The following is a 27,107-nucleotide window of genomic DNA, read 5'->3' as shown; positions in this document are numbered from 1 at the left end:
AATTTTTACAGATAATGTTTATCTTAGTATTTCAAGTTTGATTAGAATTATAATTCTTTATGAATAATATCTATTTTTTTTGTATAATTATTGAAGAAATTTTTAGATATCAAAGTTATCATGTTTGTGCTTTGTGGAGACACCCCCCAATTAAGAAAAAAATTTACCTTTTCAACTAAAAAAAAAAATTTAGATATTTTTTTAATCTTTTAATAAATTTTAGCCTATCTCACAACACTATCTAATATAATTTAAGTTGACAAAATATATATTTTAATTTTTACACTTATACATTTTTTTTATTTAGATACTCGAACATTTTATTATTTCAAAATCATCACTTAACTTATAATTTTTAATCAATTGCACCTTTTAAATTTTTTACTGTTTTAATTATACTGTTAAATTTATTATTCTCAATAATTTTTTTAAAATAAGTGACTAACTCGATATTGTATAATTTATGGATGTAATTAAAATAATAAAAAAATTAAAAATATAATTAACTCAAAATTACGTACATTAAGGGGTATCTTTAAAATAATAAAAAAATATAAATATATAAATTAAAATATGTATTTGACCAATTTAAGTTCATATAATTTGATCCAAACTAAGCGGATTAAACACTACTACCAAACATGAGCTCCAATCGTGGAACCTACGGTACCTTACACGTGGAACTGTGGATCATATTTATATGGAAAATGCTATTGGTACACCCATTTTGTATACCTTGGGCTACAAAATGGGGTATTATGACAAAAAACCCCTCATGAGGCGCATAGAGGCGCTTGAGGCTCATGGAGAGGCGCAAGATATTTTAGTCATAATACCCCTTGTGTAGTTCAAGATGTACAAAAATGATGTACATGTAGCATGATACTATTCATATATCATACATAGACATTGGAATCTGAAATTTCAAGAGTTAATGAGCACTAACGTCAAAAGTCGGCTACGGAACGATGACGTGGCCTCTCTGTCTGCCCACGTGTTACCAGATTAAATTCCAAATCTGGTCAAACATCAACCACCTCCACCCTCGTCACATAGTCCACGTGTCCTTTTAAGGGAATTGATTTTCAAAATCATATTTGAAATTTGTTATAATATGCACGTTTTTATTAAATTTACAGTTTCTTGACTAAATTATTTTTAACTTAATGGAAATACACCTAAGGTGTAAATTTTTATAAAGAAAAAGCAAGGAAATGATTCGATTCCGGAGCTAGAAATCATAGAACAATTAAAAAGATTTTAGAGTATTATCGGGATTAGGTATTATTTTCCTAATAATTATAGTACCAGGTATTTTTCGACGAACTCTAATAGGATTAGATTTATAAATAAACATCTCTTGTAAAATATGAGCAACACTAAATATTTTTAAAGTCCAAATTCCTTTTACCCGTCATTTCCTTCATTTTGGCCTTTCTGTGTAACGAGTTTAGATAATCGTGTTCAAAAAGTTATAAATCTATAAAATAATTAATTTTAAGAGTTTTAGGCATCTAAAATGTCCCTCGTTGTTGACCTTTTATCACCTAAAACTCGTTAAATAATTTTTTTAAATTTGAAACTTTATCAATATTTTTATCATTTCTCGGAATTGTATTGATTATTTTTGCAAAATATTTTTTTTTTAAATTTAGACTTTTAGTAGATTTTCAATATCTATATCGATACGATTACATTAGCAAACATCATCTTTTCGTATTATGAAACCCTGTTAATAACTTTTTTTTCAAAAATACCCTTTTATGTATATTTCTTAAAAAATAAAAATTAAGTACATTAACAAAATTTGAACTTATGAGACCTTTACATAACAATTAATTTCTTAAATAACTTGAGTACTATATCAAAGCTTAATTTGCCTAAAAAAATTATAAAATTAAACTATTATTATCAAACGATACCTCATAAACTTTTATTGTGTTTACACATTTGTAATACGAGTCATTTCTTTAATTTCTTTTGATGCATGAAAACACCAAAATAGTACTGTATTGGCTTTTCCAAAATGTTTCACGCCTCATAATGCTAAAAAACACTAAAATAAACGCTTTTAAACTATTTCTATAATTTTAAAAATGTTTTAGGGCCATTGCGGATTTCACAATATTGAAAAATATTTTAAATGTATTCATAATTTACGATCATATTAGAAGTAGAAATAACTTGTGGTTATATTTATTTCAGTAGATAATGAAATTTATGTTTATATTTAATTGAATAATTATTTTTTTATATAAAACATTATATTAACAAAAAAAATTTATATTTTTTATTGACATATTTTTTTTACTTTTTTGTATCTTATTTTTTTCAAAAGTATTATTTCTCTATTTTTTATTTTAGATTGTATCTATTTTTTGTTTTTACTTACAAAAATTAAAAAATAAATTATTACTATCAAATATTATTCAATAAAGTTAACATAAAATTTAGTACAAATTATATATTACAACAAATATATTATTTGTTTTTATAATTATAAAAATGGACTAAATAGTAAATGCGCCATCGCACTCCTTTGTGGCGCCCTCGGAAACCGACCATCACAAATTCTCAACCCGCAATCTCCGGATCAACTTAACACTGCCACGTGTCTCCCATGTCTCCATCCCAACCATTGCTCTGTTTTCACCGACACTTTGGCTTAATTTCATCGGTACCCCTAAGGTTTTTGTATTGACGTTTACACCCAAAAGATTTTGAGATTTGATCTATTTGCCTATCAATTCAAATATTATTTTTAAAATTCTAAACACTTCAAATGATTTGGTGCCCATTTGAGTTAAATCCTTATTTTGTGAAGGTCAATTATATTGCAAGTTATATAATATATTAATAAATGAGTCCGCAAAATATACAGATATATAAATTATTTTTATATAAGAAAGTATATTAATTTCTTAATTTTATAATATAATGTAATTATATTATTTCCAAAAGTTAGTTTTTGGAAATTATGATCGAATTTTTGAAATAGTAATAGGTATTAAGTGTAATATTTTATATTTATTGCAGTCCATTAAATAAATTATTATCATAAAAGAATAGTATTAATTAATTTTCTTTAAATAATTTATTTACATTTATAAAACTTTACAAGTTCTTTTTCATTTATTTTAACACAACAAATTCATTTGAATTATGAAAGTGAGAAAATAAAAAAGAAATATTTTTAAAGATTTTAATATAATATTTTGAGGTTAAAAATATTTTTAAAAAAAGAATCCATCGGGCATCAGCCATAAAATATGGCTAATAGTGTCAAAATAAATATATTAAAAACATCATAAAATCCATCACTTGTTACTATCAAATATCAAGAGAAAGAGAGCATCTGTTACCCAAATTTAATGTTTTTAATGAGTAAATAGCATAAAGTAAAAAATAAAAATAATTGGAATAAAAGAAAGAATATATGGATCAAGATATTCATAAAGGTTTGAAACCATATTCAAACTAAATATCATTTTGAATATCACTATTGGGATTATTGATATCTCATGAAAATGACTCTTATTCATCAGGAAAATATGATATTTATCAGCAAGAGTTTGGTGACTAACTTTTTTTTTGAATCTCTTACTTTTTTGTCATAATCCACCAAAAATAAGAGAAAGACAAAAGTTAAGCCGTATATTCTATACTTTTTCCTGACTTTTCTTCTAATAAAAGATTAGCTTATACATTGAACAAAATAAATGTAGCATTAATAATAAAGATATCTAAGAAAGCGATTAAAAAAATATTGAACATGTGAGAAGATTAGAACAGATTTTGCTTTCATTACCATCGCATGAAACATTGATAAAAACCTAATTGTTTTGGTAATAATTATCCATTGTGTGGGATTATTGCCACCACATGGAGCTTTCTTGTTCGTTTACATAATAGCAATTTACAAGCTAAATATTATCTAATCTTTTATTTTTCATGGTCAATTTCGAATAAAAATGTTTTAATAATTATAAATTCAAAAGTAATTATCAATATGTAAAATTACAAAAATATGGGTGAAATTAATTGTCATCACCAAAATATTACCTCATATTTGTTACATATAAAAGATATTTATTGTCTTTTTTGTCTTAATGTTTATAAATAAAATTTATCGGATGGGAGGCTTCAATCATTTCTCAAACTTCTGGGGATTAAGTTGCAACAAGAAACCTCAGGCCCTACGATGAAATAAATCCTAAAAATTAAAATAAAAGCAGATGGGACCAAAACCGCTCGTTTGCCCGTCTCTATCAAAACAAAGGGAGCCAAATACTAAACTGTAATCAACCGTTCTCCCCTTTCTCACTCTCTCCTCAGGCGGTTTTCTCCAAGCAGTCTCAGCTCTCGCTCTCTATCTTCATCTTCCTCCTCCTCCTCCTTCAACTGCCATTTTGATCACCAATCTGTTCGGAACGTTTGTCGCGCCGCAGATCCGACGGTCGCCGCTCCATGTTCGTCAAAAAGCTTGTCGAGAAGGCTTCGAAGAAGGTAACTAGATTTGCGAATCTCATCGTATTCTATCAATCACACTGATTCATTCTCTGTTTCTGATTTTTGCTTTCACGTCAATGACTGATTCGAGTAGTTCTGAAAATCTTTCCAGTTAATTTCCCCTGCGATCGTCTCCTTTTCCTTGTGTTGTTTTTAATTAATTTTCAGAACTTTCTTTCTGTTTTTCCGTTCTTCCGTCTGGAGAGATTTGATTATGTTATGCCGTTCAGTGATCTGATGTTTCGTTGAGATTCTGTTATATAGTTTTTATTTTGTTATATTTATGTCACACTCAGGAATCGGTTTTTCTGCATTCTCTCTTTATGCAATTATGACGATGATGACGATCTCTTAACCGAAAGAAACTTATTTGACAGCAGAGACAGAATCCGTAAAAAAAAGAGTAGTTGAAGTAGGAATTTGGACGGGGAAGCATTTTGTCTTTGAATGGTTGATTGGTTGTTCGATCCATTAGAAAAATATTCATTTTCAAATTGATTTCCAAAAAGTACAATGACGTGTCTCTTCGGGCGTGGTCTACTGAGTTTACGTGAAGTAAAAGAATAGTTTTATGTTTGAGCTTCTGAGGATAAGTGGACACTGCGAAAAGCATCCGAGGAGGCCCAGCAAATCAATTTGGTGGGGGTGTCCTCTGGCTTTTTGGTTGAAAAATAGTTTATTGGACCAAGCATGATAGGACATTGCCCTGGTAAATGAAGGCTTAAAATACATTGTGTACATTGATTTAAATGCTTAATTTATCTTTTACTAACTTTACTTATCTTCCGTAAGTTACTTTTACATTGAATTAGTTGGAAATTAATATACAACCAAGCTTATTCAGATAATTGCATATTCTGTCAATCTTCGGTTATTACTTCATATGGTATTCTAATGATTAATCTTTTGAAGAGAGAAAGAAGGCAAGAGCCTTTTATGCACACATATACCGGATGCTCCGATTAGAGTTTAATTTAAGTTAATGTCATTGGATAACAGTGACAAGAAATAATAGATTGGTGATGGGTGAACTTATTTAAGAGGTAAGTATATGCAATTTATTTAGGATAAAAATATTAATTATTCTTCCTTTTTGTCTTCTTTTTTGTCATTTAGGGAAAAAGAAGTCCTTATCTTGCATGGTTTGGCTTTTACTCTTCTTTTGACTCTGCTAACTTAGTATTATATACCATTTTGGAGATTTGAGATAATGTTTCTTTAAACACTTCAACTTTTAACAAAGGTTTGTGGACATTATCTTCTGAGTCTAATTGCATGCCACGTCATAATAAACAGTAAAAGCAAGTGCTTGATTAGTTTTAAAGCCAATATCTGCATCCTTAAGGTTTCATAAAGGACGAAAAAAGACAAAACTTAAATCTAATTCAAGGGACCCATATCCCACAGCTCCAGAGATTTTGTCTGCCGGTTGGATGGCTTGGACCGTATGTTTGCTTTGATCTTTTAGCTATATGTTAAATACCACAACATAAAATAGAGTCGTCCATATTGTTATTCCAGATGATTTGTACTGGTGTTTATTTGGTGGATATCTTGTGATTCAGTGACATTTGATCCCTATTTTGAGTAACTGATTTTTTATGGTTGTGAGTTCAGCTTTCCAATAATAGATTATATATTATGATGATTTGTAGCTTTAAATTCATATATTATTAAATAATTATTTATTTTTGGGGTAATTAATATTTATTTATTTTGTACTTTAAATTGTTACAAAGAGGATGATTTTCATTTTTTATATTATATAATTATAACATCCCCGGGACTAAAATTTTTCTTCATAATTAAATCAAACACATGTAACCTTTGATTACAAAGTTTGAAAACAATTTTTTTTTTTTTTGTTTTAAGATCATATTAAATGTAGTAATGTTATTTGTACACTAACTGTTGATATTCAATTTTAACGGAATTAATAAATTATTAATTATTTTTGAAAAATTATAAATACTTTTTACATATAGCAAAAAAATTTATAATTTTTAAAGTGTTTATAATTTTTGAAAAATAATTAATAATTTATGAAAAAGTGTTATTATTTTTTTTAAAAAGTATTTATAATTTTGTGAGTATTAAAATTAATGTGATATTATCGTATTAAATTCTAATTACCAATTTATCCAAAAATATAACTGTTAATTGAAAAGTACATGGATGGACGGACGGTTTCTCCCGGTTTGACTAATTTGTGGATTATCCGTCATCCTGGGCGACACTGTCTTCCTCTTCCTTATTAAAATATAAAATACGGTCCTAGCCGTTTTAATTTAGCTAACACGTCCACGTGATGGACGGTGAGTGAGCAGCGACAATCCAACCCAATGAGGGACAACGCCTTAGAGCTAGTGCCAAGTCAGCGGCCGGTCTTCTTTGGGACGACCGCTATGCAATAAACCGATTTTTTTCCCTGCCGCCCCGAAGCCAACGGTCAAAGACTTGGACTAGTCGGCTTTATTCATCTTACACAATAACTACAATAATAAACAGACGCTCAGTTTCTCTTATTTAACTCATTCACTGTATTTTGGGTAGAGTCAGTGAGTGAAGGTGCTCATAATGCGACATTACCTAAAAAAAAAAAATAACGACTCACGAAAAAAAAAAAAAAAAGAGTGCAAGATCTCCAGGAGGAGTTACGTTTCTGCCACCACAATTGTATTACTCAAAGTTATATTTATGTTCTTGCCTTCCAATCATTAATAGAAAGTTCTATTGAATTTTTTTATATTTTTTTAAAATTGTGAACTTAGTAGATGTGATGGTTCTAATTTGTTAATACTAAACATCGTTCATTTAGTACGCGATGATACACATGTTTAACTAAACCAATCACATAAAATTTGATTGGTAGATTTCTCTTTAGTTCAGGTCTAATCATGTAAATTTATCCTATTTAGTACCAATTCAAAGAATAATGAATGCATTGTTATAATCAGATAAATAGACTTATGTGTAACATAAAACTGAACTTATATAATGTGGGTTATATAATGAATTTATACAACCGTAGTGGCAATTATATAGACTTATGTGTAAAATAATTTAAATTCCATGTTCATTATTTGATATACGCAAAACAGAAGTATATATGTTTTAAATATTCCTCCTTTATTATTTTCTCAGTAATGCTAATTAAGTTTAGCATTTTAAATATAATGGAGATTTTTTTTGTTTGTTTTAACAACAATGATTTAGAATTGACGTGTAGATTTTGAAGCTTAATTTCATGTTAAAAGTTAAAATATATATTTATAATCATATATATCTGTGCAATGGCCCAATATAATTATATCTATTTGCTGTACAACATATTTCGGAAAGTGAGTACGTTTTTTCCTGGTAAGTGGGGTGAATACGTTACTGGAGCTTTTAAGATGGATTTGTTAATATTTAAGGAGCCGCCTTGTTTACGCTCTTATCAGTATCAAGAACAATGTAAGTAGTTGGAATCGCACTATTTTTCCCTCTTTTCGGTATCAGGAAAAATGTACATGAATTATGAATATTATCTATTTTATGGAATCATTTGGTAATGGCCAATTGCTCATACCGAAAAATACCATCTGGGTTTCTAGGTGCTAGCAAAGAAATATACTTTGTCTGGGTCTTGTTTCCTTACTGTTGGATTTTTGTTGTTGCAGCACGGGGGTATTGTAGATGGTTTAAAATCCGAAGACATAGACCCACGTCTGGTTTTCCATTATGGCGTCCCGTCAGGATCCGTCATTTTGGCTTATGACTCCATTCAGCAGATTCTTGCCATTTCCACGAAGTAAGTTTCTTTTGCAATTGGAATTATTAGTACTTGCCCTTTTCCGAGTCATTCCAGGTACCTAGCTATTCATTCTTGTAATATTTAAGCTTCCTCAAAGGAAGCTTTATTTCCAGCGAGCAATGCATGGCGCAGTTATATAAATTTGTAAATTAACATCTTTTACTACAGGTAATATCAGGCAGTATTATTCTCCATGAATCTCACCATTGCTAGTGTCAGTTGTTATGCGAATGCTCTAACATTTGGTGGTATCAACTTTAGTTGATGCCTAGATTACTGCTTCTCACAAATTGCGCCACTTATTGCCCTCAATTTAGTTATTATAACTTGGTCTTTTGATGAAGGATATGCTAATAGATAATAACAGGTCAATAAAATTGGTCCAAATGAAAGTATCACATATTAAATTTAATCTTTTTTTATTGGTTTAAATTTCATCTTTAATTTGGTGATTAGTGCCAAATAAGTTTTGAAGCTGGCATATTAATCTTCACATCATATTTGGTGAGAATAGTGACCAATATATGTGAAATTGGTTCCAATGCATTACATCTCAGGGATGGCCGAATCAAACTTTATGGAAAAGGTAATACGCAAGCTATATTGGAATCGCCCGAGACTATAGCAAGCAAGTTTTTGGAGGTTAGTGTCTCCAAGAGTTGTCTATGCCTTTGTTTTGTGTCTAGTCTATTGGTGCATGGCATGATTGTGAGTGATACCATACCATGTAATCGGTCATCTCCATTCTGCCATTTTTTACATTTAAAACTAACAACAAAAGCTGATGCAATTCATATTTTGTCCCTGCAGTTTTTTGAGAACCAAGGCATCCTTCTAAATGTGAACGCAAATAACCAAATTGAGGCAAGTTATTCCATATGCTTATTTACTGAAAACCCTTTCTTTATATAAGATGGCTTAGTTTCTTTTGATGTTTATGTTAGAAATATAAGTTTTCCAAAATAAATTAAACAACTCTTAAATGGTCAAATATTGAAAGGTTGTATCCTTTCAAAATTCTAACTAAAATTTGAGAGGTTGTTTCCTTTCAACATTCTAACTAAAATTTTTAAAGGTTGTCTCCTTTCAAAATTTTTAACTACCTTGTCTATATATATCCAGACAATTCTGGACATTTGAAACACAAGTTTTTGCCTGTGTTGAAGATCAAAACTCTCTCTATTATTTCAAAAATTGGTTTCTTCACTTTTGGTGGGTGCAGAAATCTAAAAGGGCTTGTCTTATTTGATAAATCCTCACATCAAACTCAAAGTGGAGGGAGGACAAATTTCGCTTTTAGGAAAGCAATTCTATCATATTTCAAGCCTTTTACAACTTGAAGATTTCCTGTAGAATTTTCTTATTTGTTATTGTTTTTTGTTTCATTTTAAGTTTTATACTTATTCTCCATAATTGTCATTGTTGTAATATCCCCAATTAACAGTTTAGTGTCTGATAATTTTATTGGCATTGCATTGATTAACTCTAAATGTCATAATTGAATTCTATTTCTATCATACCACAAAATGAGTTCCTGAAGGAAATTATATGTAGGTCTGGGACCTGGAGAGGAACTTTTTATCTCACGTGCATGATTTTAAAGATGATATCACCTCTTTCACTGTCATGCAACAGAGCCTCTACATGTAAGGGTTTCTTGATGTCAAAATGCATTCAAACTGAAAACGTGTAGGTGTGGCTACAATTAATAAGAATTTTTTTTTTACATTTGACAGGTTTGTTGGAGATTCTGTTGGCAATGTGTCAGTTCTGAAACTTGATCAAGAACCATGCAATATAATACAAATGAAATACAGAATCCCTCTTTTTGCTTCTCATGGTGAGAAATACTGACAGCTTGAAATTTTCCTATAGCTTATCCTAAATATGTGGTGGTGGTAATTTTGAAGCTTAATTAAGATGCAATAGTGTTCTTATTGCTGAAATTTATTTTATGTTATAACAACCTGCTACATACTGCAAATAACTTGACTATATATCTAGGAGGGTAAAAAAATTCTCACTCATGAGTCTCATAGAATGTAGCTCTATTGTGAATTATATGCTCAGATTTTATATAATCATATACTTTTGAACTCACTAATACAATTATGTGAGTGAGGCAACTATCATGCTAAATGGGCTCTCGTGTTGTTGGAAACTGAGTTGGATTTTAGGTATTTTAGATATTTCCCAGATACATAGACGTGTATACATGCATGTAGAGATTCATTAATTGATGAAAAATCAAAGTTCATGTGTAAGTGCAGAGGTGGTTTGTGGTCCAACAGATGGGTGATGTACTCATTAGTAGGAGTCTACAAATATCTTGTATAGTCAAGTGGTTTTGGTCCAATACGGTGTATGACTAAAAGGCGCAATCAAGTGAAGTGTGGCTAAATGTGGAGTTGAAGTCCTGAGTTGGAGAGACATGGTGTGGCACTCTGGTGAACAAACTGACAAGTCAAAGAGTGTATTTTCTTCAATTTCTCCCTGATTATTGGTACTAGAGTTTGTTGCACATCAAATTGTAACAATGGCATTAGAACTAGGTATGATAACATGAAAGTCCAAGAGGGGAAACTAGATATTGTCCCCATGGATAGAACCTAGATGCCATTGTCGGAAAGAGAAAACTCTTGAATTCACAAGGAAAAAATGCAAATTATTTATCTATTCTGTTAAATAAGCAAGCGCCAAATTTGGTGCTACCAACCGCTGAAGTCTCTCTTGATTTTCCAAAATGCCTTCTACATATTTTGCTTAAAAAAGAACAAAAAAACAAAACCAACAAAATTATTTTCTAACTTGAACCTATGTCCTCCAAGTCACAATAGAATAAGAGTGACATTACCGTTACACCAAGGCTCATTGTCAATTTAAATTTGCTTGAATAAAAAAAATAAATAAATAAACTACAACCGCCAAGTGCCAACCTTCATTTGAAATCTTCTATGTTTTTACTTGCACATGCATAGTATAGACAATATTGTTCTTTATTGCAACTAACATTTTAGTCACCTTTAAAGGATGGCCTGGTGGTAAAGAGGCCATGGTTGTCTCTTGTATAACTAGGGTTTAAACCTTATTAGAGGGGTGAGCCCACATACAAATTTGTGTGTTTATCTAGTGCACCTGGTTTTTGGGCTATTGCGCATGCCTTATGAGTTAATTTACCTAGTACACACCCAAAGGCTAGTGATTGTGAGTTCTCATTGATATAAAAAAACTAACTTCTTAGCAATATCATGCAAAAGAGCAACTCAGTATTGATCTCTTTAATAACAAAAATCTTAATTTCGTACACATCAACTACACATTGATCTTTTAGGAATTACGCACACATCAACTATGCAACATGAAGAAAACTCAAATAACAAAAATCTTAATTTCATATTTCTCACTAAGGAAGAAACCTTAACTAATAATATCATGATCTGTCTTCTACAAAGCCTTTGACAAACACATTTTCATTAATTGTAAATTAAATACAAAATCAAAGGATTTGAACAAATGCAAATGACAATTTTCCTTAATTAATTTTTGTAATTTACTAATGAATAGGGTCAATTGAAAATTTTCATTTTTTAGTGGGGTCCAACTGTAATTAACCTTAAATTTTAGAGAATTTTACATATACCCCATAATTTGAAACCCAATGAGTATACGATGGCTCCACCTTGTAGATTTTCATCTTGAAAAGATAAGATAGAGACAGATGGAGATAATACAATTTCTTGATAGAAAATAAAATATTGTCAATAACAAAAGAAAGATCGGATGTAAGATCCTATCTACTTTTTAAAGTCAACATCAATCTAAAAGTTCTAGCTAAAATTAGGTTTGTTAGGCAAGAAATTGAAAATCAAGAATTATCAAAAATGGAAAATTTCTTAATTTGATGCCTAAGCAATAGAATTTGTACAAAATCAGGCCTTGTTACTGGGAGTGGATATTGTTTATTATGTCTCCATCACATGCTTCTATTATAAATTGTTGAGTATCTTTGATTTAGTATGTGATGATTGAAGGATTCTCAATGAATTTTGATTGGTATAATTTGACACATGATTTGAGTAATTCTTCATTGAAAATTGATGGTTATTTGTAATCTTCAATTTTTCATGCTAGTAATATGCAAATGTGATAACTTTTTGCATAACTTCAACTAGCATGTGAACTTGGAATAACCAAACCAATTGAGAATGTGCATTACTACTCATATCCTTGATTTGATGATTGTGATATTGACTTTAAGTATTTTCTTTTTTCGATTTTAAGCTCAAACATAATTATTGTTTGCTTGAGTTGTTCTTTGAAGTTATCATGCTTGATAGATTGCTTAACGTTAGTTTCTCATATTTTTTTAGTAAAAATCCTACTTTCATGCTATACTTTTCATGCTAGTTCTTGTGGTTGTAATGAGTTAAATTTTCTCTTCTGAAGCTAGAAGTAAAAAGGAGTTGAGATTGACATTTTGCATTGGTATTAATTTTCATTGATCTCATTCTTCAAATCTTACTTCCTTTGACATGTTGCATGACATTGTTTTCCATTCAAATGAAAGAAAAATATTCAACAATTATTTCTTAATCTTCGTGTAATTGTTGCTTATACTTGGGGGGAGTATTTTGATATGATACCAGATAGAAATCCAACAACAATCAAATATCAATAGCTTTCAGTAATTTTCAGCAAGGAAACAAGAACAATCAGGGCATTCGAGAGGCCCTTACTCTCCCAAATCTTCTATCAAAAACCAGCTAGCTCTCTCTCTCTTCTTTCCTCCTATTTATACATCTCCTCACCTCCTTTCTAACTGAATTCCCCTGCACATGCTGATTATTCCCTTAGCATGTGGATTACAATTCTACCCCTTCAATGCGCACATGTTGGTTGTTACACCTGCATGTGCTGACCCCTTACTCTAGTCTTCATGCCTACTGCTACTTGTGGCATCTTTGGTAGATTCGGTGCACCGGCGGCCTATCATATTTCATATTCTTATATACAAAATTTTATCCAATTCTGAGAAATTCTGGCAATATCACTTCACTATAGGGCTTAATTTCTAGCCTAGTTGACCTTGCCTCGATTCGATGGTTTCCAAGACTCATTACCTATACTTCCTGCATCAATCTCCTAAGTTAGCCACATGAACGGTTACAGGTGTAAACTTATCATGTTACTAGGGCCTCGGGGATGATATCAAGTGCTATGAACAAGATGCTACCCTTGTTGGAACTTTTTTAGCACTGGTTTCCTTCATAAGGTCATCTTGTTCATAATTTTTAGTTTCAAATCACCACCCATCCTCTCTTGATGTATCACCAGATTGACATTGCCTCTGGGGGAAACTATTGGAGAGTAGTTTTTGCTATTACTTTACCTTTCTGTAGCTTAGTCTAGTCTTCCAAAGCCATGAGAGTTGAAAGTTTCAGTTACTGATGGAGAACAACTTGCTCGCTTATCTGCAATTCAACTTGTATGTGCAATGTGGTCTCATCAGACGAATACAAGAAGAGAAAATCTTGTGTATTACTTTATTGATCAAATGCCCCTGTTGTACAGGGAAAATCTTGTGTATTAATTTGCTCACAACCTGACTTTATCATCCTCACTTAGGAAATACATCTGAAGTTGCTGGTGATACCTATGTGGTGCATATTCTGCTGCAGCCGACAGCTGAAAGTAAGAGGTAATTTTTCATTTGACTTTTCCTGGTCATTTATTTTACGAAATTGGATCTAAAACAGACCACGATTAAATCATCAATCGCACACACGAACCCGAATTTTATGTGGAAAATCCAAATCAAGAAAAACCACGGGCAAAAAGAACAAAATATCACCAAACAAATATTACTACAACAAAAGTGATATTGCCACACAAATTCCATAACATTGGGCACCTATTTATAGATCTAAAATCATCTATAGATATACACATGAAATCATATGCTGATCAGGAGATGATTCATGAGGATATTCCTCCAGATGAGATAAATTCCACTCAAAATCGAATTTGACAACATCCTAATCATAAATTTGATTGGGATTAGGATGTTGTTAAATTCGAAGTTCTAATTACGGTTAAATTAGGAAACCCAATCACAGATGAATTAGGATTTTGAGTCATAATTATCACAATTTATTAGTCAACAATAGTCAGCCTATTATATGCTCCAAAAATTGGCTATGAATGAGAACAACCAACCTCTGAAGTATCATGTTGGTGATTGCCTCATAGAAGCCTTGTACAGAATGCTTGGGGTTAATGACATGAATCTTGACTTAATGTTCCAACATGTACTGGTTATAACTTGAGCTAAATCACATGCTGTGAGGTTTGTTGGACAGTAACATTAACTCTTTAAATGGAATATGCCACTTCCTTAAAGATCCAAGTTATGTTTATTTTGCACATAGCCAAATGTGCTTTCCTGATTTTCTTTAATTTATCACAAACTCGTGTTATTTTACTTTCTCAGTGAATAATTTTATTTTGGACTTTTATCGTTTTATGCCTCAGCACACATTCCTCTCAACATCCCATTTATTTCTAACTTATTTTATTTCATGCAGAGTCAAGTCACATACCTCTGCAATCTCGCCAATAGAACAAAAAAATTTGGTGTAAACAAATATATGATTCTTTCTTGTGTTTTGGCTTTCAATGTTCAACACCCTGTTTCTTCTTTTATTTTTAGTATTATGTTCTATCTATATATCCATACAAGTCTCCCTTGTCGATGGTGATGTAAATCCCTTTGCTTATGGAGTCTCTCTTCAAACTTTTGATTTTATTTTGTACTCTATTAGTTCCATGCTTTGAAACAATACCATCACTGCCAAGTAATCTAGTCCTGGAAGTCATCCATGGTTAAAGGAGAGAGGTAAAGATTTTTTTTGTTATCAGTAGCTGATGTTGTATTAGTTAGTGCTGACGATGATGGGTTCCCAAAAAGTGTCTAAACTTTCCCAAACAGTATTTTCCAAGAACTTCTAAAATTATGTAGTTTTTTTTTTTTTTTTTTTTTAATGACGGGAAGGTCTTAGGTTCAAATTGTGGAAACAGCTTCTCCAAAAAAAAAGGAAGGGGAAGATTGTGTACGGACACGACTCCCCACTGACCCTTACAGAGCAGGGAGTTTCCTGCATTGACCCCGTTTGGGGTGGTTAACCTTGAAACTGGAAACTTTGAACATTTTTAGGTTGCTTATAGAAAAATATATCATTTCTGGCAATCTTTGTTACATATGAGTTTCTCAATAAGATTCACATCTTTAAGTGTGCAAATCCATTATAAGCTTAATTTACCATGTGCTTCTAAAATAATCTCTATTTGGTCTTCTACCGGCATGTTATTAAATCGTGGCCTTTGTGGCAGGTGAATCAGTTATCCTAGTTTGGTCCTTACACAAATCAAACACATTAGTTGCTATAAGTTAATTCCTGTGGCAATTGCATAACAAGGTAGTGCACAGGGCCTTGGACCAAGTTACCTTCTTAATTCATTCATTGTCACTTGAATAATCTAAATAGCATTCCAACATTAATGTCATATATGGGTCATAAAGGTCATGAAGCATGCCCTTGATCTAGAACACCTCAAATCCATTCTAATTAACTGCTAACTGGTCAAAACTTGTTTTCACGTTACTCGTGGCTCAGATAGGAAATGGTGGTTCAAAGAGGAATTTCATGAAACTGATCTATCTGGTTTTATCTTATTGCCCATGGAATGATCTTGGCATACAGCAGTTACCTTCCTCATATTCTTATTTTGCTCCAACAAATAAGTCAGGTTCTATTATCTCATACACTGAACACAACTTCTTGTAATTTATTTCCATACAGGGTTCTAATAATTTACAGAGATGGCTTCATTACCTTATGGGCAATTCAGGAAAGCAAAGCCATTTTTACAACTGGTGGGATCATGTTACCAGCAGTGTCTCATGAGACAAAGAAAGTGACAGCTGCATGTTGGGCATGCCCATATGGGAGCAAGGTGGCTGTTGGATACAGCAACGGAGAGATTTGCATCTGGAATGTGCCTTCTCCCTTAGCTTCAAAAACTGAACCGGCACCAGACAAGGACTCCGTTCTTACTCAAAGTGCTCCCATTTGTAAACTGAATATTGGATATAAATTAGACAAAATCCCTATAGCATCTCTCAAGTGGGCTTATGCAGATGGAAAAGCTAGCCGATTATATGTTATGGGTGCATCAGATAATTTATCAGCTAACTTGGTGCAGGTAATACAAAATTTTGCTATTGCACAGCTGCTTGGTTTCCAGTTTTATACTTTCAATTCAGCAACTGATTCTGCACCTGAAATATCATTCCTACTGGAACTGTCTGCTTCATGACTACCTTGGTATTTATCTGCTCAATCTCTTGGCCTCCACATTGCAAACTGTCACCCAACTACTCTTCACTTCAGAGTATACCCTAATAAATCAGGGGATGCAAACATCCAATTAGCATCATGCAAATGCAACCTTCTTGGACTAGGGCTTTATTTTTTTTGGTCACATTTTTATTTATTTGGTCACTTTCCATAAAATGGTGTTTATCTACAGGTAGTTCTATTAAATGAGCTTGCAGAAACTCGCACAATCAAATTGGGCCTTCATTTGTCAGAGCCCTGTGTTCATATGGAGATCATTTCCAGTTCCAATGAAGACAGCAAGCATAAACAAGATGCTTTCCTTCTGATTGGGAAGTCAAGCCATATTTATTCGTATGATGATCATGCAATTGAAAAATACTTATTACAATGCCAATCTAGGTCCCCACCATCACTCCCAATGGAGATAATGGTAAAGCTTCCATTTTCAGATTCAAGCATCACTGTGGCAAAATTCATAACAGATAATCCTTACTTTTCGGGAGAACAGGTAAGTCAAGTCTTTTTATTTTTTTCATTGCTGTCTCATTATATGGTTATCCTTGAGAGTTGTTCTCTGTATGATATTTCTGCTTATGTAGGGCAATATTATGATGGAAAACCTTATTCCACCACTATTTCCATTTGACACAAGGCAGAAAGATTTAACTCAGTCAATGAACTTTAGTAGATTTTCGAAGAGCAAGAACTTGTATATAACAGGACATATGAATGGGGCCATAAACTTCTGGGATGCATCATGTCCTGTTATGGTCCCTGTTGCATCTATAGTTCAACAGGTAACGTTGTAGAACTGCATTATTTATTTCCTTTTTCTGTTACAACTGGGATATTATTTTTGAAGAAACTTTTAACATGATATTCCTTTTGATTATTTGAATTAATTTTTGGTACTTCTGTATCGAAGATATAACCTGCCACCAAACTTTGGGCTTTATCATGTGAGTTAAGGCTTAGAAGCATAGAAATTAACTTCTAAATTACCATTTCCTCACTCCTCTCAGAAACTTAAGCCTCATTTTAATTTGTTTCAAAGTACTTGAGTAAGAGTCATATCCCATTTTTTTATTTATGTCATTTATTCTTACATGAATTATTATCCATGGCTGTTAAAAGCAAAAGAGTATAGGGGATGCCAAACAACTATAAAATAAAGTAATCAGCTTCCAATGTAGAAATTTGTTCGGCACTATTGGAACATTAAACCTACCTACATGGAACCTATCAGTTAATGGAAACTATTCAGGGAATTACTGATATATTCTAAAAGGTTTCAGGACTTAAGCAATAAAATAGAACTAAGAGGACTTAATTAGAGAATGGGGCAAAGTTGGATGACTTTCAATATACTTATCCTGAAATATCGTTTTGCAATCAAATGACTGGATCTCTTTGCTAGTTTGTCAGTTTTTAAGTTCAAACACATCCACTCCGCATTTGTGCTTACAATAACATTATATCTGCAGAGCGAGGATGATTTCTCTTTAAGCGGAGTAGCACTCACAGCATTGTATTTTGATGGAAGTTCAAGGCTCCTTATTACTGGGGACCAAAGCGGGATGGTGAAGTTTGATTGATCTAGGGGAAAAATGGTGACGTTCCATGTACACTTTAAGAAATGAAACACTGATTAATTTTACATGCTGTGCAGATTCGCCTTTTTAACCTTAAACCAGAGCCATTCATCTCAGGAAGCAGTTTTTTGCCTCTACAAGGTACTGACCCCGTAAACTAACCACTATTTATTTTTTGGCTGAATCTATATAGATTGTACAAAGGAGACCAGAGTGTAAAGTTTCTTGTTTTTTGTAAATATTGATCAGAGGATCTTATGAAGCATGAGCAAGTGCATAGTATTTATATATTGTTTAATATTTATAACCTTGAAAACCAATCAAGGCTATATGATTATGCATACCCATTATGGAACTGACATGGAATCTGTTGTGGTGCAATTCTAAGAGTAGAAATATAAACACCGTGTAGGAGACTCTGATGTTCCTAAAAGGTTTATTTTATTGACAGGAAGTTCAAAGAAAAGAAGCAATCACATTGTCCAGAGTCTTAAACTTGTGAAGGTTAATGGATCTGTACTTTCTGTAGACATAAACTGCAGCTCAGGACATCTCGCTGTTGGGTCTGATCAAGGATATGTAAGAACCTTCTTCCAGTTCTTTGGCCTACATTCTGGAGTCCCTTTTTTGTTTTCTTTGGGCAACGAAAATTGTTTTTCTACAAAGTCACAAGAATCCTGTATATTTTAACCGCTTGAAAGTTGAACCAGTTGGTATTGATTTCAAAGGATGGGTTTTAGCTATCATATTTCCATTAATTACTAGTTTATAAACTTTGAGAGGATCCATCATACTGTTGACCTTGAATGACTTGAGACGGGAATGTTGCAATGTTCCAGTTAAAAAAATTGTTTGATAGATGGTAAGCATTTTAGCTGTTAGGTACAGAATTATGCACTTGCCCCTAGAACTGGTAAAAGAATGCTTTTGAAAGATAGTGGGCTGGATATCTTCTTTCACTTAATGAACAAAGAATGAAACAATTAGGAGAATCTTAGTTGTAGGAAGCAGTCTGGGTTTCATTCAATCAAGTGGTCATTGTTTCTTGCATAAACATAGGAATAGTAGTCTGTTTCTGCTTTCATTCCTTTTTCTGATTCCCCAGCCAGGCCAGCCCCCTAAGGTTGACACTAAACCATTACACAGTGGAAAGCTACCTGCTTATCACATTAAATTTTAATTTCTCAACTTCAATATGTTACTCTGACATCAATGTTTAAACATTTATGAGGTTTAGATCACTTGGAGGCCATAAATAATTCTGTACAATAGAATATATTTCATGGACCTAATTTGGTTGTGCCTCATTTTTTAAGCCTGGTCCGATCTTCTGGTTTCCAAATAACTCTTTGCATATTTTTACTAAATTTATCTTTGTTCTTTTTTATTAACTAAGAAGTGTACATATCTAAAAATAAAGCCTTATTCAATTACCATAAAATATTTTATAGCCCTACAAATATTATATTATGCTTAATTTAGTTTATCTCAACTTATCTCTATATAGCCTAATTGAGAATGGAGAATAACCAGAAGAAACATGTGTTTCTTTCGGGCCTGATCATCTCTCCTGGTTAATTTAAAGCTCTTTAATTCTACTACTTGTTCTTCCATTTCATTCTCTTCCTCTCTTTGCATTCTAATGGTTGGTCAAATGTACGGACAATATCATTTATATCCCTTGGCTCATGACATATGTTCATTATTTCCATACATATATGTTCCTCAGTTATACAAATTTGATTTAGGTTGTATTATTACTATCGTTATTGTTGTTAATTTGCATTTATTATTACTATCATCATTGTTGTTATTATTATCATCGTTATTTTTATTTGGGTTTCTTCTATGGTTGTATTGTAAACTTTCGCAGTGTTTCCTTGATTGTATGGTGTAAAATTACCCATCACGTGTATTATACAAAATCCTTGCATAGCTATGCACATTACCCCTAGTACACTAATATATTTGGACACCGTCTACATGCAGGTCTCATTGATTGATATGGAGGGCCCGACTCTACTATATCAGAGACACATTACAAGTGAGCTGTGCACAGGAATCATCTCTCTGCAGTTTGAAACCTGCAATTTCCATGGTTTTGAGAAGAATGTGCTAGTTGTGGCCACAAAGGATTCGTCAGTTTTTGCTCTTGAGAGAGATACTGGAAATACTCTTGGCTCTGGCTTGATCCGTCCTAAGAAACCTTCAAGAGCTTTTCTCATGCAAATTTTGGGTAACAGACTCATTTACTTTAGATTTTTGGGCTATTCTTTACTCAAATGGAAATATCTAATCTTCAAGTCTTTGTGAATGTGGATAACATCAAAGTACTTTATTGAAGAATGATTTTTACAGAATATAGAAACACCAGCTGAAAAGTTCACTTGTTAGTGATTTACAGATGGACAGGATACTGCAGTTAGAGAATCTAATAAATTGGAGGGTATAGACCCGAGTAAGAGGAACTCTACTGATGATGCAACACCAAAGCGATTATCATTATTACTATGTGCTGAGAAAGCTGCTTATGTCTATTCCTTGGTCCATGTAGTCCAGGTAATATTCTATTACTTATCGAGGCACCCACAATATGCGGGACCAGCATTACTTGTTACCTATTGTATTGTCTTTTCTTTTCTCTTTCAGGGTATAAAGAAGGTTCTTTACAAAAAGAAATTTAATAATTCTTGTTGCTGGGCATCGACATTTTACACAACTGATGCTGCAGGTCTTGTGCTTCTCTTTGCTGATGGAAAAATTGAAATAAGGTAACAACCTTTTCTATGTGCTTCCTAAATTTATTCAATTGAACCTACAATACAAGTGAGAGAGCTGTAGTCTGGAACTATTTTCCTGCTGAGAATTAATTATCTCAACTTTACATGGCTTTTTACTGAAATTATTTAGGTTCAAGAAAAATGGGTGGTGAAGTTATTCATTCTGGAGATACGTGTGTATCTTGAATAACTACCCTTATGAGTCTCTCTTGAATGCTTTATAATTTTTTTGTTTCCTTCAAATACTGTCATCTCCTCTTGAAGCCCATACATTTTTACCATGAAAAGCGCAAATTGTCAGTTCAAGGAAATAAGATGAGGCTTTAAATGTATCAGCAATTTCTGAGATATATTTCTGCAGGGACCAAGACGTCACATTTCATGCATTTTGGTGTTGAAGGACTTCAGTTATTTGAAATGGTATTTAGTAGTCATCAAATATAACAACTGATTGATTTTGCAGCGATTCCATTGTGCTTGACATTTCCTCGTATTCTGTGAGAGAAAGAACGAAATCAATGATTAAAGAAAATAGTGGAACCAGTCCTGTAGAGTTTTTCTTTTGCTAAAATGCAACAGAATTTATTTGATACATATCTGCATTCTGCTGCTTTATGAAATTGTAGGTCCCTACCAGAATTGTCCCTATTGAAGGAAACTTCAATTACAGGTCTCACATTGTCAAGTCAAAAGCTGAATTCAGTCGCTGATAGTTCAGTGTGCTCTTCATGGGATGGAGAACTTATCATAGTATGACATTGTAATTTGTTTGTTTTCAGTATATTTATTCATATGGTATATTTTCTGAACATTCAAATGAATTGATAAATGCTATTCATTTACAGGTGAACAGAGATCAGGAAATGTTTGTTGTCTCAGTTTTGCTCAGAAAAGATTTATATGGGTATGAGATAAAAAAGTGCTTCATCTTCTTCCTCTTCCTTATTCTTCTATTATTTTTATTAACACTCCTTGGCATTAGATGTAGCCACTTTGAGGATTATTAGTTAATACCAGTATTGTTCAGTTTCTAGTTTTGTCTCTTTTACTTTATTAGGATAATTAATTCTTTTTCTTTTGCAAGGATTTATATTGTTAATGTGACTTTTGAAAATCAATTGACATTTGGAATGTCGTGCTACTGACCCTAACTTAGGTTAAGGTGTAGTTGATAATGTTGATGGGTGGGGGGAATGGGGGAAGAACCTTTCTAGTAACTAGATCATTAGGAATATTCCAAATAGAAAATTCAGTTCTTGGCACTGCAATTTTGTCTTAATTCTTCTAAAAACATAAACATAAAATTAGATGTTCAACTTGCCATTTGTAACGGTGGAGATGTTTTCCTCCCACCTCCAGTATACCTGATTTGTCACAATATCGGAACTGCTCAATATATCCAACATTCTCTCTCTCTCTCTCTCTCTCTGAACTGCTTTATTCTAAAGTTCATCATGATGTTCCATTGCTACTCATCCTCTATTCTAGGCATTTGGACTCTGTTTCCCAAGTTTATAACAAAGATCTTATAGTTGCACAAGGAGTTTGCTCAGAACCTGCCACGCATAAAGAGAAAAAAAAGGTAATAATGTTGTGCTTATTCTGTTTGAACTCCGCTCTGGACCTGGTAAATGTGACATTAAAGGATTGAAATGGTTGGTTTGGAGCTACAGGGACTATTTAGCTCTGTTATCAAAGATATGACTCGAAGTAAATCGAAGCATATGCCTGGCGAAGAAGTTGAAGGTGCAAGAGAAAGTATGGAAGGACTCTCAACAATCTTTTCCGTTGACAATTTTCCACCTGAGACTGGAAATATTCCAAATCCAGCCGCGGATGAAAGTGAAGTTCTTTTGGATATAGGTATCACCTCCTGGCACATGTTCTATGATTTTTAGCCTAGAAGACAGATACATTAATATAAAAATTTGCTCACTGCTTCAGAAGAATAAAGGCTCAGGTCATTTTTTCTTAATTTCTGATATTTCTGTCAGCTTATGAAACACTTTTTCCTGTCCACACCTTGAAACAATCCCCCCCCCCCCCCCCCCCCCCCCCCCCCCCCCACACACACACACACAAATGAAGAATGCATGCCCTTTTGTGCTGTGCCTGAAAGGTTACAATCTCTTCCTTATGTTTCCTTCTCTACTTTGTTGGGATCTTCTAAGGTGGTCAGGTCCTACACATGGAAAAGATGAAGTCATAATGGCATTTTCCATCATCGTTTAGCTTTTCATTCTATTAATTTCAACCTTCTCTCTGCTTTGAGTTTTAAGCTAGATAAATCAGATAATAACTGCACGTACTTTCATCTCTTGGCTTCTAGATGACATTGACCTCGAAGGTGGTCAGGTCCTACACATGGAAAAGATGAAGTCATAATGGCATTTTCCATCCTCGTTTAGCTTTTCATTCTATTAATTTCAACCTTCTCTCTGCTTTGAGTTTTAAGCTAGATAAATCAGATAATAACCGCACGTACTTTCATCTCTTGGCTTCTAGATGACATTGACCTCGAAGATCCAAGAGAAAAACCAAAAGGAAATCCTATGACTGCAGCACTCAATAAACAGAAATTAGCAAGCAAATTCCAGGCATTTAAAGGTCAGTTAAAGAATATATATCATAGCTATCAGGAACCTAGTGAAGTTCAATTTATTTTCATTCAAATGCACTTTAGCTGTTAAAGGACTTGCTTGTCTGTTACTTTTTCTTTATATTGCATGAATACATGATACCAACTCCATCTTTATCTTACAAACAAGGAGGAAAAGCGACAAAAGTTTGTTTCAGAGTGCCAAAATGGTTCCTTTCTGAAGCATCATAGAAGAACATCTAATCTTTCCTTTAATTTCCCAAGTTCCAAAAAGAGTCTTATCTTGATACTTGTCAAAGTATGTGCTCATGTTTCCATGTCATGAAACTATCAAATGCAAAAATTTCATTGACATTCCATGGACACCATACATGAACCTTTATGGTTGACATGGACAGCATCATATTTATGGTATTTTCGAAATAGAATAGCTTTGTGCATACATTATTCTGTGTGTAGTACCAAGTTATCCTTGTGATGGAACTGATTTAGTTCAATATGTCTGACGAGTCCATTCATCATAAGAAACAAGCATTTAGGAAAGGAAAACATGAAAATGTATAATCAAGAGATTTGAGACACATTTTCAACATGCTGAACACCAGTGGAAGAGGTCCTCATTTCTTGTATATCGTAGACGTAGGCTGCAGTTGAAGTGAATTACAACCATGGTAGATCTGAGCGCTATGGCAAAGACAAAGCAATGTTGACCATGATTGGATGAGAGATCTCCGGAGCCCAAAGTGGGGCAGTCAAAAGCTACACTACCACATTAGATAACTCCTCGAATTCATATCTGGCTGAGATTGAGTCTCTCGTATAGAAACCCAATCTGATTGTGAATAGGGGATAAGGATGGATATAGGAATCCTAATCCAACTAGAGTTGTGAATTGTAGCCTATTTATAGGTAACTTCTAGTTTAGTTGTTGAGGGATCACACCGCTAACCTGTGAAATGATGTAATTGTATGTTTTGAGTGTGTGCCTTGACTCGATAATCAAAGTTCCCTGGATATGAGTGACTAGTTATCTGGAGTCAGGATTTGTGTTGGGAGGGTTTTTTAGTTTCTACATGCAAAACCACACTAGTGGATTGTCTTCTTGTTGTGGGATCATGGATGTAGGCATTGAGGTCGAAGCACTTTAATTTTCTATATTATATTTTTCTGTGTGTGGTTTGCCCGATCTGATCCTAACGCACTAACTGAGTGCTTTCAAGAATGAAATAAGGACGCAAATCATACTTTGCTACTTGAGATGTAGAAAACAGGTAATCCAAATATGAAACCTTGCTTGAAGACTCAAGACTCACCTTAGGAAGGGGAAATCGTGTTACACTGAGCCTTTCATTAAAGAAGAGGTCCATATGTATTGTATTTCGTATAAATTTGTGCTAATTTGTACATTTTTTTGTCACTTGATCTTCTAGCCAAATATTTCTAAACTGCAATGTCTTATTTCTCATGATTTTTAATTTCAACTTACATTGGTAAAAGTGTTGATTGAATTTCTCTTAACAGGCAAACTGAAAGAAATAAAGGTCAAAAATGAGAAATCACCAGCAAAAGAAGAACCACAACACGAGAAGGCCAGTTCAGTTGATCAAATTAAGAAAAAATATGGATTCTCCACATCTGGTGTAAGTATGAGCCAATGCATTCATGTCTTATTTTCTGCTGTAATGTGGCTAGAAATATTGCTCCATCTTTTAACATTTTGTTTGAATTCGTCTATTATTTTACTTGTTGAATTTCAACCAGTAAAATGCTGATTGAAATATCAAAATCTGAGGAAGGGCATTACATTCTGCACTCTTTAATTTGTATCGTCATAACCTGGCAGATTGGAGGCATCATATTGATAATATCAAAGCATTTACGAACACATCATGCAGAAAGATCACATTAATGCAAGCATGTAAAATTACATAGCTTTCAGCTAAGAAATTTAAATGTTCCTAGTTGGGAGTAGTCCCGGATATATATATATATATTATCAAGTGGTCAAGAATTCGTCAATCATGAATGTAGACGCAGAGGTTATGTTGATTCCATGTGTTTTAGTTCTTTAGAAACCTTTGCAGGATAAGAAAACATGATTTCTGCATCCTAAGAAAAATAAGGAGAAGTTCATCGCCATTCCCTTGTTTTTTTTTTTTTGCAGGATTCAAGTGTTGCTAAAATGGCAGAAAGCAAATTAAGTGAAAATCTCAGGAAGTTGCAGGTACCGTTAAATGTGTTCAGTTTCACATTTAAAATCATAATTACCTCTACAATATATTAAGCCTTAATCTTATTAGGTGAGAAATTGACTACATAAATTTTAACTCACCAATTATTTCTTTTATATTCTTATTTTCTGTAAGGTCTTCATAATTCATATTATACCGAAGAGTATCCCTCAAAATTTTTCTTGGTCCCAAGTCTAGTTTGCGATATAAGCCCCAGTCAGGGTTCTATCCTGCATTTCAAAATCACAAGGAATGTTTTATCTAATTAATCATCTTTAGCCCTGGAAATTTGAGCCGGCAACCGCTGGATTCAGTTTGTGAATAGTACGTTGATAGGGTAAAAAGTAGAGAAAGATTAAGAAAAAATTGATGGGAGATTAAGTATAATGAGTTATAGAAACTTTATCGAAGAAAAAGTCACAAATAAAAATTGATGAGATTAAGGCTTAATATATAGTTTCATTATGACAAATGGTAAAAGTGTGGATGATTGTTTGCTGCATTATCCCTCCAACCTTGTCCTCATTGGGCCTCCAGAATATGTATTGGAAGATGTCATCGAATTTATCATCACAAGCCTCAATCCCATTAGGTGCAATCGGCTACACAAATTCTAACTCGTACCTATATTTCATGTAGACAGTAGGAAGCATGGTATAGGTGCTTTCTATTTAACTTTCTGATGAAAATTCATTCGACTGGACAGGGCATCAGCCTTAGAACTACACAGATGGAGGATACAGCTCGATCATTTTCTTCCATGGCAAAAGAGGTTCTGCGAATAGCTGAAAATGATAAACGAAGCTCATGATCTCTTATGAGATGAAAACAGACATTTAATTATCATTATATCTCTTCTTTTGGTGACAATTTTCTGTCCATCTCTCTCATATATCTATATATGTATAAGGGCGAAAAAGGAAGGGACCTCTTTGGAATGTTGTATATAAGTGGTGGTGGTTCTTAAATCTGTTCTCTTTTGGTGACATGTTGCAGGCAAAAACATAGTATCAGCTGCAGTCTATATGAGTATATACGTGGATTGGTCCAAAATGTAATGCAAACCAGTTCTTTAAACTTTATTGAATTTATTCATTCAGAACTTAGATTCAGATTGAAGACAGAAGCCTTGGCAGCAAATAGCAAAGTTCGTTTTCTTTGACCGAAAGATAGTGCAAACTGTGAATAAGATCTTTCTTCT

At 33.0% G+C, this 27,107-nt stretch overlaps 1 protein-coding gene across 4 annotated transcripts; it reads left to right on the top strand.

Moving 5' to 3' along the window:
• The first annotated feature begins 4,269 nt into the window (after positions 1-4,269).
• LOC127799878 (uncharacterized) lies at positions 4,270-27,025 on the top strand. Of its 4 annotated transcripts, XM_052334103.1 has the most exons (24): positions 4,270-4,506; positions 8,172-8,302; positions 8,863-8,947; positions 9,116-9,169; positions 9,860-9,951; positions 10,042-10,145; positions 13,931-14,003; positions 16,165-16,567; positions 16,895-17,212; positions 17,304-17,501; positions 18,189-18,284; positions 18,374-18,437; positions 18,748-18,875; positions 20,286-20,532; positions 20,701-20,855; positions 20,946-21,067; positions 21,703-21,826; positions 21,922-21,980; positions 22,565-22,658; positions 22,750-22,939; positions 23,582-23,683; positions 25,197-25,315; positions 25,840-25,899; positions 26,613-27,025. In XM_052334103.1, exons 1-24 carry the CDS (start codon positions 4,468-4,470, stop codon positions 26,715-26,717), a joined length of 3,162 nt encoding a protein of 1,053 aa, XP_052190063.1. In that variant the 5' UTR covers positions 4,270-4,467; the 3' UTR covers positions 26,718-27,025. The 4 variants fall into 4 exon arrangements, with proteins under 4 accessions (XP_052190063.1, XP_052190065.1, XP_052190066.1 ...); XM_052334105.1 differs by lacking the exon at positions 23,582-23,683; XM_052334106.1 differs by lacking the exons at positions 23,582-23,683; positions 25,197-25,315; positions 25,840-25,899; positions 26,613-27,025 and adding an exon at positions 23,406-23,476.
• The last annotated feature ends 82 nt before the right edge of the window (positions 27,026-27,107 follow it).

This window comes from Diospyros lotus, chromosome 4, assembly GCF_014633365.1.
Source record: "Diospyros lotus cultivar Yz01 chromosome 4, ASM1463336v1, whole genome shotgun sequence".
Taxonomy (NCBI): domain Eukaryota; kingdom Viridiplantae; phylum Streptophyta; class Magnoliopsida; order Ericales; family Ebenaceae; genus Diospyros; species Diospyros lotus.
This window is presented reverse-complemented; position numbering and strand designations above follow the sequence as displayed.